Genomic DNA, 10,142 nt, shown 5'->3' with positions numbered 1-10,142 from the left:
TTGGTTTTCCAAGATCACAAATCTGTATTAAGATCCACACATGACCAATGAACACCCATCATGTCTATCAGGGAGTCACACCAGAAAATACATGCAGTCATCTCAGTTCTACAGTCATGTATAGGTTACTTAAAATGCTTTCCACTGTTCTCCTGAACTCTAGTTTCACCTCATCCCAACTCACTCTTTATACTGTTGCTTAGTTAATCATCTTAGCTGTGTGACCTTGGGCAAGTCACCTGACTTCCCAGTGTCTCAGTTTCTTTATCTGCAAAATGAGGGGGCTGTGCTAGATTAGTATTTTTATACTGTGTTATTTAGAGTCCCTTGAATCTCTCAGAGGTACGTTGTTGCCTTTGGCACCACTGAGCAGGTTGGGAGAAGAGGTGGGCCAGAGGCTGAGTTGTCAGGCCTCTGTGTATCCACTTTAAAACACAGCAGCTGTTTTAGAAATTATGGGCCACTCTCAAATCTGGTTTGGAAAATGAATTCTGCTATTACAAAAAGTTTAAGTACCATTATGTTTGCATGATTTCCAAGGGATCTTCTGGCTTCCCTAAAGTAGGATTTTTTTTAAAAATGGCTTTTAATGATAATGTGTTTATACACAGAAACACAGTAAGCAATTCATTTTTATTACTACCTTTTTTCTAACCACTTTTTAAGCTGTTATCTCAAAATAAGATATGACACAATACTTAACATGACAATTTAAATATGCACTCTGACATCAGTTGGCAACTCCCATAAAGACTGTCATTTTGAAAGCCATAGAAAAGGGGCATACAAAAAATAAATAAATAAATAAATAAATAAATAAATAAATAAATAAATAAATAAAATAAAAGGGGCATACAAAGTTGAGGAGCAAATTCAAATTCTGCATATATTTGTTTTTCTCTTAGGCAACAGCAACTGCGTGGAAACTGATTATCCTTAGTCTCACAATTACTGAGTTTCCAAGTTCCCCAAGTACTATCTTTCTTCTTTGTATTCCTGGCTGAGACTGACCTGGAAAGTTCAGTTTACTAGAGTAATTATAGGTGCCAGACAAATCAAATAGGTAATTCGTCAGAGCCACCTTTCTTCCTCAGCTTCTAAAGCTGAGGGATTGCCAGGTGAGGTTTATGAGAAGATTTATGGGTTAAAAACAACTGAACCTTAAAAGCCACTGGCTTTGTCACAACTGGTTGGGCAAGTCGCTTACCCTTTCTGGTCTGTTTTTTCCTCTGCTTTTTGAGGTCTCTTTCCAGATTTGAAATTCTCTGACTGCATATCATGTCTGAGAAGCTTTCTGAAGTACTCTTAGCATGGAATGACTTGTCATTGCTTAGTTTCCCAACAGCCTATGCAATACAACAGATCCCCTGGTTCTGTACTGTCCTATATTGCCCTCTAGTCGTTTTTACGTGAACTTTTTTTTTTCTTCTCAACTATAATTAGTTTAAAATATATTTAGTTTAAAAAGCTTATTTTCCAAGTTAGGCAGTGTGTATTCTGCTCAACTTAAACCCCCCAGGACAATTTGGGGGCGTGTCTGGAAGTAATCCATATATATTTATATTGATCCATTCAAAGCAATGACACCCCTTTTGTCAAAGTCCTGGAATTCTATTTTTACATCAGTACTGTCCAGTAGAAATATAATATGAACTCGATATGTAATTTTAAGTTTTCTAGTGGGCATGGTAAAGTGAAAAGCTACAACTGAAATTAATTTGAGTATCTTTAACCCAACATATACAAAATATTAACATTTTAACATGTCAGTCTACAAATTGAGATAATTGATGCTCTTTTTTCCGTGATGTGTTCGAAATTGGGTATTTTACATTTCCAGCATATCTCACCTCAAAACAGCCACATTCAAGGTCTCAATAGTCCCATATGGCTAGAGCTATCCTACTGAACAGCGCAGCCCTACATGTTTGGGCGAGTCCCAACCGAACAATTACTTTTCCATTTTTAGGACACTGAGCACTAGATAAGACCCAGGCACTAGGTTAGCCGGAGGGGTGTAAGAATTAATTAGACTCATTCTGGTAAGGGAGATAGCTTGGGAAATCACTAACTGTAACACACTGTCGTAGGTGTTCTGACAGAGATCTACAGAAAGTAAAAAGTTTCAGTGGCTTGGCGGGGGAAGGGAGCTCAAGGAAGGTCTCACAAAATAAGTAACTTTTGAGAGGAAGCTGGCTATGGAGTGACTAGAATTTCAGGTTACCAGGGGGATGCAGGGGGTGCGTGTGTGTAGGAGGGATGACGTGAAGAGGACGGGCGAGGATTGGCTGGGAGAAGCCCGGGGCTCTCGCGGCTGCTGGATGGACGGAAGCCGGAGGGGGGCGCCACTGGCACTTTGCACTTGCACGCGCAGACGGCCGAAGCCGGGGAGCGGCGTTGCTGCCGGACCTCTGGTTGCCGCGGCCCTTCAACCAGGGAAGCGCCTCGAGAGGTAAGGCGCGCTCCTGGCCGGCTCCCGCAGCTCTCTCTGAATTCCACCTGGTCACGCCAGGGCTAAGCTCAGAGCCCATGGAACTTCCCAGCCCGGCGTCAGCGACGGGCAGCGACCCGCAAAACAGCACCCGGTGCTGTGCTTGTTAGTTTGCTTGCTTTTAGCAGATGCCTACTACTTGTGATAGGCAGCCGCATGCAAAAATGAATCTATGGAAACAGTTGCCAGGGTCGGCGATCGACGGCTTCCGGAAGTTCTTTGACCCTTTGGTAACAATGGAGCGACTGGACCAATACGGCCCTCCTTCCGGTTTCGTTTGCGCTCACCGAGTTCTTTTTTCCCAAGTTTGCCTTTGACCCCGGAAGTGAGGTCTTCCGCGTTCCTCCCTCTCCCAAGATGGCAACAGCCGAAGACGAGTTACTGCTACCGCGGCTCCCCGAGCTGTTCGAAACCAGCAAGCAGCTTCTAGACGAAGTGGAAGTAGCGACTGAACCCACCGGTTCCCGCATAATCCAGGATAAGGTGTTCAAGGGACTAGACATCCTTAAGAAGGCTGCCGAAATGTTATCGCAGCTCGACCTGTTCAGGTATGGGGGACAGGGTAATAAAGTCTGAGAACGGAGGTAATAATGGTTACCAAGGGTGGAGCCATTGAGCCTGGGTGGAGGAGACCCTTTAAAAGGCCTAGGAACCTTTGGGGTAAATCCCTAACAGTGCAATAGCTGGGTCGTAGGGCAGGTCTATTTTTAACTCTTTGAGGAACCTCCACACACCTGCCCTACGACCCAACAATTGCACTGTTAGGGATTTACCCCAAAGATTCAGATGCAATGAAACGCCGGGACACCTGCACCCCGATGTTTCTAGCAGCCATGTCCACAATAGCCAAACTGTGGAGGGAGCCTCGGTGTCCATAGAAAGATGAATGGATAAAGAAGATGTGGTCTATGTATACAATGGAATATTCCTCAGCCATTAGAAATGACAAATACCCACCATTTGCTTCAACGTGGATGGACCTGGAGGGTATTATGCTGAGTGAAATAAGTCAATCGGAGAAGGACAAACATTATATGGTCTCATTCATTTGGGGAATATAAATAATAGTGAAAGGGAATATAAGGGAAGGGAGAAGAAATGTGTGGGAAATATCAGAAAGGGAGACAGAACATAAAGACTCCTAACTCTGGGAAACGAACTAGGGGTGGTGGAAGGGGAGGAGGGCGGGGGGTGGGGGTGAATGGGTGACAGGCACTGAGGGGGACACTTGACGGGATGAGCACTGGGTGTTATTCTGTATGTTGGTAAATTGAACACCAATAAAAAATTAATTTATTAAAAAAATAAAAATAAAATAAAAGGCCTAGGAACCATTTATTCCTACCTCCCACTGCGATCTTATGTAGATCGTTTATTCTCCACCTGACTTCGAGATAGTTGATATCCCACGACTCTGCTCCCTAGGTTGGCTGTTTGCATAAGCATTGGGTGTGAGTGGGTCAGCTACTTTAATTCCTCCTGCCTTCTCCCGCCACACACCCACCGCAGCCCTCTCCTCCCCCTGGAAGCAAGGGCTACAGTGTGAATGCCCGTCCAGGCTTCACAGCCTCCTCTTTGCTCTTTCCAGCCGAAATGAAGATTTGGAAGAGATTGCTTCCACTGACCTGAAGTACCTGATGGTGCCAGCATTTCAAGGAGCGCTCACCATGAAACAAGTCAACCCCAGCAAGCGTCTAGATCATTTGGAGTGGGCTCGAGAACACTTTTTAAACTACCTAACTCAGTGCCAGTACTATCATGTGGCAGAGTTTGAGCTGCCCAAAACCAAGAACAACTCAACTGATAATAACACTGCTAGTTCCTCCATGGCCTATCCTAGCCTCGTTGCTATGGCATCTCAAAGACAGGCTAAAATAGAGAGGTGGGTCAATAGCTGTACCTTGAGGACTGCCCAGTGGCAGTGCTTTGGGGGTGGTGCATGTTTTTTGGGGGTGGTGAGGGCAACAGTGGTATCTGTCACTCTTGGTTCATATTGAGCATTAGGCCTGGTGACAGTCAACCCTCCTGAGTATTTCAAAACACCTCTGCTTTTGATAAGATGGTCATACCTAACCATCAAGCCCCTGCTACCTTGTGGTTCCCAGCAGTAGAATCTAGTTTAGCATAGAATCTCCCAGTCTTTTCCCACATCACAGCATAACATTATTCATATGTACAATGGGGTAGATCTCTCTGAAGGGCACAGCGTCTTGTAGCAATAATCCACTGATGATCCACTGAGTGAGAAGTTCTCAAAGAGTAATGGATCAGTGTGTAACATCCTCAGCTGATCTTAATCCTAGCACAGCTTTGTTGTGTAACCTTGAACAAGTTGCTTACTCGCAGTTTTAAAAAACATTTAATGAGTGCTCAGTGTCTAGGAGCTACTCCAGGCACTGGAGCTAGAAACTGAGTGTGGGTGTTTGTATGAGTATGGGTGGTCTCCACCTATAGTCTGGTGAGGAAAAGCAAACTAGCCATAAAAAATGATATGATAGAGAAATGCGCAGGTACTGTGAGAGCAGACAGGAGGGGCACCTAACCAAAGAGAGAGTAGGAGAGAGGAGAAGGCTTCCTGGAAGAGGTAACTCCTGTGATGAATTGTTTAAGGATGAATAGGAATGTTATCTAGAGGACGAGGAGAGAAGTGCATTAGCCAGCAGAGGTAATAGCGTTAATAAAGCTACAGAGATATTAAAGATATTAAGATTACAGTGCTAGGGTGGGGTGTGTGGATAGGGAACAACTGTAAGCAATTAGATAATGTTAGAACATGTAGGCAGGTGGAGAAATGGAAGGAACGATGCTGAAGAACGTTGTGGGGTCCAGACCAAAGAGAGCTTGGGGTGTGAGGAAGGTGAAGGAACAGCCCTGCTGCTAAGAACTTGGGGAGGGATTTGAATCCCAGTTCCACCATTTAATCACTCTCACTTTGAGTAAGTTGCTTAATCTCTTGGTGCCTTAATTTTCCCAGCTGTAAAATTGGATAATAATGGATCTTTCTTCATAAACTGGTTTTGAAGATTAAAGGATTAATACATTAAAAGCACTTAGCACAGTGGCGGATGCAGTAAGTACTCAAAGTTGGCTATTGTTATATCTTTGTAGCTGAGAACAGATTGTGGAGTCAGAGACCTGGGTTTGAGCCCCAGCTTCACTTACAAGCCATTGTAATTTGGGTGACATATTAACCTTTCTGAGCCTCAGGATTCCTCATGTGTGAAATTATGTGCAAGTAATAAGGGTACCTGTCTTGTAGGATTAAGAAAAATAAGTATGATAGACCACACAAAAACAGCATAGTATCTGGCACGTAGTAAGATGTCACTTACTAGTAGGCCATCCTAAAGAACCTAAATTTTGGTTGGTGACTGGGATCCACTAGAGGTTTTGGGGTTTTTAAAAGAGTAGCATGGTCATGTTTGCATCTTTTAAAAATTTTTTATTTATTTATTCATGAGCGATAGAGAGGGAGAGACACAGGCAGAGGGAGAAGCAGGCTCCATGCAGGGAGCCCGACGTGGGACTCGATCCTGGGTCTCCAGGATCACACCCCTAACTGCAGGCGGCGCTAAACCGCTGCACCACCGGGGCTGCCCTGCATTTTTATTTTTATTTTAAGATTTTACTTATCTGAAAGAGCGCACATGAGCAGGGGGTAGGGGCAGAGGGAGAAGCAGACTCCCCACTGAGCAGGGAACCCAATGTGGGGCTCCATCCCAGGACCCTGAGATCATGACCTGAGCAGAAGGCAGACACTTAACTGACTGAGCCACCCAGGCGCCCCTCATATTTGCATTTTAACTAGCACACACCGGCAGCAGTTAGGAAGCAGTGTAGCAGAGTTAGGTCACAAGTGATGAGGCATCACTACAGCAATGGCAAAAAAGATGAGAGGGATATATTTATTTACAAGGGTCGACCCTTCAGAAAACCTGCTGATCAGTTGATTCTGGAAGGTGGGGTATGGAAGCAACAAGGGATGTTTGTCATAGGTGGATGGCTTGCAGAACTCCTTAAGATGGGGAATAGAGGAGGAAGAACACATCAGGGGATAGGAGAATGTATGAATTCAGTATTGAGCCGTGTTGCATTTAAGGTGTTCTAGGAGTCATCCAGGTAGAGGTATCCGGTAGTGTGTAGCTCACAGGAGAGGTCTGGGTTAAAGAGCTGAAAGTTGATTCATTCATTTGGCAAATATGTATTGGCCTTTTTTTGTGTGTCAGAAACTATTCTAAGTAATGGAGAACCAGATGATATCCATGCCCTCGTGAAGCTTTTATTTTGGTGGAGGAGACAGACAATAAGCTAGTAAATCATGTAATTTCGAGTGATATGGTCTATAAAGAATAAGAAAGTATGGTTCAGGGTTAGTTTGTGACAGTGAATAATTTTTGAGGGAGTAAGATAGACTGCTAGGAACTGGAATTCAGCATCCTGTCTTTTGTCAGAAGATAAGGGCAACCCATTGGCATATAACAGAAAGTTTCAAACAGTGAGTTTGGTATCCAAATAATTATAGTACATCCAAAAAAGGCCTGTAAATGCCATAGAGATATACAGGGTGGTAGAGAAAGACCAGGAAGTAAGCACATCTGGTTGGAGGGATGAAGATGAGGTTTCAGTATGTAATACATTTGAGATGAGCCTTGAATTGTGCTTGAAAACAGAAATTACAGATTTTCCTGAATATAAAAGTAATAATACTCATTGTGGAAAGTTGGAAAAATAATATTTTTAAAATTAAAAAGGGCTTAATCCTAGCACTCAGATCTTTGTTAACTTCCTGATGTATTTCCTTCCAGATATTTTAGTTAATAAATTCGGAGTAATACTGTATATAGTTTTTTTTTATCCTTTTCAAACCTAACATTGTATTGTGAGCATTTCCTCATGCCTTTTGAAACCATGGTATTTAATGGTTCCATCCCATAGTTGTACCATAGTTATTTAATCCTTTAACATCAAATACTTAGACTATATATAGGTTCGGGGTTTTTTTGTTTTTGCTCTTCTAAGTAGTAGTATGAACAGACATCTTTAACAGCATCTGTCACTGTTTTCTTAGGCTAGATCTCCAGAAGGACCAGTAATTAGATCAAAGCATTTGAATATTTTAAGACTGTTAATATAACAATAACAAAGTTTAGAATATGTCCCTTTGCACTGGTCTTAGATGTTAACACTTAGAAAATCCAATTGGGAAAACCAAATAAGGTATGTCATTGTTTTTATTTGCATTTCTTTGGCTAGGAAGCTTTGTCTTTGAACATTTTTTTAAATATCTGCTGGACAAAATAATAGTGTTACCTTTATGCTAATGGATCCCACATTTAAATCACTAGCTCAGAGCTTTCCTGACCTTCAGACTGCTACTTCCAACACCCTACATGGATGTTTCACAGACATCTCAAACTTAACATGACCTAAATTGAAACCTTAGTTATTTAACCTCTGATGTGCCCCCACACCGTGGTCTTCACCATCTTAGTGAGTGGCAGTACAATTTGCCTAGGTGTTTAAGCCAGAAGCTAGGAGTTAGCCTCAGTTCTTCCCTTCTGATTCTCCACATCAGTCCACCAGCAAGGCCTGCCAATTCTAGCTACAAGATGAATCTTAGGTCCTGTTTCTCTGGATCTCCACTGTCATACCTCAGCGTAGGCTGCTGACACTTTACCTGGAATAGCTAAAACACTAACTGCAAGGACCTGCGCAATCTGGCACCTGCTTCTCCTCAGTCTTCCTTCGTTCACTAGACTCCAACCATAATCGCCCTCTTTTAGTTCTTTGCACAGACCCGGCTCCTCCCCTCTATAGTCTTTGTACATGTTCTCTTTGCATGAAATGCTCTTCATTTTTCTGTCTTCCTGGACTTTGTCTTTGAACTCTAGTAGAATGTATACTCCTTGAGGGCTGGAGCTGTTTCTTTGTTTACCGTGGTATGCCTAGCACAGGGCCTAGCATATAAGAGATGCTTAAGAAACATGTATTGTTGACAAGCAGGAGGAACAACATGAGCAAAAGCCCACAGCAGGGTAGTTTGAGGTGTATACAGGAAACACAGAATAGTTCAGCAGAAGCTAAGACTACTGTGGTCAGAGGTCTGTGGAAAGAAGCGATGTATATAGAATCCTGAAAGGGAAGGGAGAGGCAGAAAGACAAATTAACATGTTATAATAGTACTTCAGCTGGAAAGAAGAGAAGAAAATGAAGTGACAGCTGTCAAAAGTATTATTTTGCAAGAAGCGTTTATATGATTTGAAAACACATTGTTGAGATCCTTGTTTATTTTCTAGAAGTCCTCCCCCATGCCATGACTGTACATACTGATATCATCCTACATAAAACATACCTAAATGGTATAGCATATCCTCTCTCAAAACTCCTTTCTTCACATACCCTCTCTCTGATTCTCATTTATGAGAGTGTGAGTCTGGTTGATAAACTGCACCTCCGTTCTTGTGACAGAAATAAAGAAGTAGAAGTTGGGTAAGTAATGAGTCTAGTGTTTGACCTAACTGAACTTCGATTCTGAAGTGACAACTGGGTAGCCATGTCCATAGGCAGGTGGAAATGTAACTAAAACTTAGGAGGCTGGTGACTAGTGTGAAAAAATTTAGGAGCTTTGGTGGATATGGATAGTTTACCAGGGAAAAACATGTAGAGAGAAGAAAAGCCTAGCATAAAACCTTGGAGCAAGTTAAGGGAGAAGAAAGAGGAATCAGAGGTAAAATACCCAGCAAGGTGTAGATAGAAGTGCTTATAGAAGCCTGGGGAAGAGAGAGAGCAAATGTTATGTACTCTGAAACTTCTCCCTGTCAAGCCCCCTCCCAGATACTGTAGCACTTTGTTTGTGTTACTTATCACAGTGTAACTATCATTCTCTAGATTTGAAACTCCTAAAGGTCAGAGACTTCCACTCACTGCATCTTTAGTATCCTAATTGTATCATTGTATCCTTGGGGCCCAACCCAATAAGTAGGTACTTGAAATATCTTGGGAGAGCGGATAGAGTGGTCATCAGAAAGATGGAAGCAGTATGGTGTTACACATAAAGCCTGAACTTTGGAGTCAGATGGACCTGGAGTGGCCAATCCAATTTCCTCCACTTAATAGATGGGGCATCATCTAGCCCCTGCTGGCCTCCTTTTTCCTGTCCCCTAAGGGCATCTGTATTCTCTCATTGCTAATGAAGTACTTTCGTGTGTATTGTTCCATTTGATCCTCTTAACCCCAGGAAGCAGATCTTGTTACCTCCATTTTAGAGCTAAGGAAATGGGATAAGAGAATTTACTTGTCCATAGATAACACACCTGCTAAGTGTCCAGGCTAGGATTTAAACTCAGGTCTTCAAATTCCCAGTTCGGGGATCCCTGGGTGGCGCAGCGGTTTAGCGCCTGCCTTTGGCCCAGGGCGTGATCCTGGAGACCCGGGATCGAATCCCACGTCGGGCTCCTGGTGCATGGAGCCTGCTTCTCCCTCTGCCTGTGTCTCTGCTTCTCTCTCTATCTGTGTGACTATCATAAATAAATTTAAAAAAATTTAAAAAAAAATAAAAAAAAACAAATTCCCAGTTCGCTCCACTATAGCACAGAAAAGAAGAGTGGTCATTTGAAAGGAGAGAACATAGATTGAGGGAAGATGTTCTCTA

The 10,142-nt window shown here is 42.8% G+C and overlaps 1 protein-coding gene across 2 annotated transcripts in view; it reads left to right on the top strand.

Annotated features, from left to right (window-relative positions):
* The first annotated feature begins 2,360 nt into the window (after positions 1-2,360).
* IGBP1 (immunoglobulin binding protein 1) overlaps positions 2,361-10,142 on the top strand; it is a 28,674-nt gene continuing 20,892 nt past the window's right edge. The window contains exons 1-2 of one of the 2 annotated variants that reach the window (XM_055338444.1): positions 2,361-3,039; positions 4,080-4,373. In XM_055338444.1, coding sequence (XP_055194419.1) covers positions 2,849-3,039; positions 4,080-4,373 — 485 coding nt within the window. In that variant the 5' untranslated portion in view covers positions 2,361-2,848. The remainder of the gene's footprint in view (positions 3,040-4,079; positions 4,374-10,142) is intronic. The other variant, XM_055338445.1, reaches the window with a different exon arrangement.

This window comes from Nyctereutes procyonoides, unplaced genomic scaffold (genome assembly GCF_905146905.1).
Source record: "Nyctereutes procyonoides isolate TBG_1078 unplaced genomic scaffold, NYPRO_anot_genome, whole genome shotgun sequence".
In the NCBI taxonomy this organism is placed as follows: domain Eukaryota; kingdom Metazoa; phylum Chordata; class Mammalia; order Carnivora; family Canidae; genus Nyctereutes; species Nyctereutes procyonoides.
This window is presented reverse-complemented; position numbering and strand designations above follow the sequence as displayed.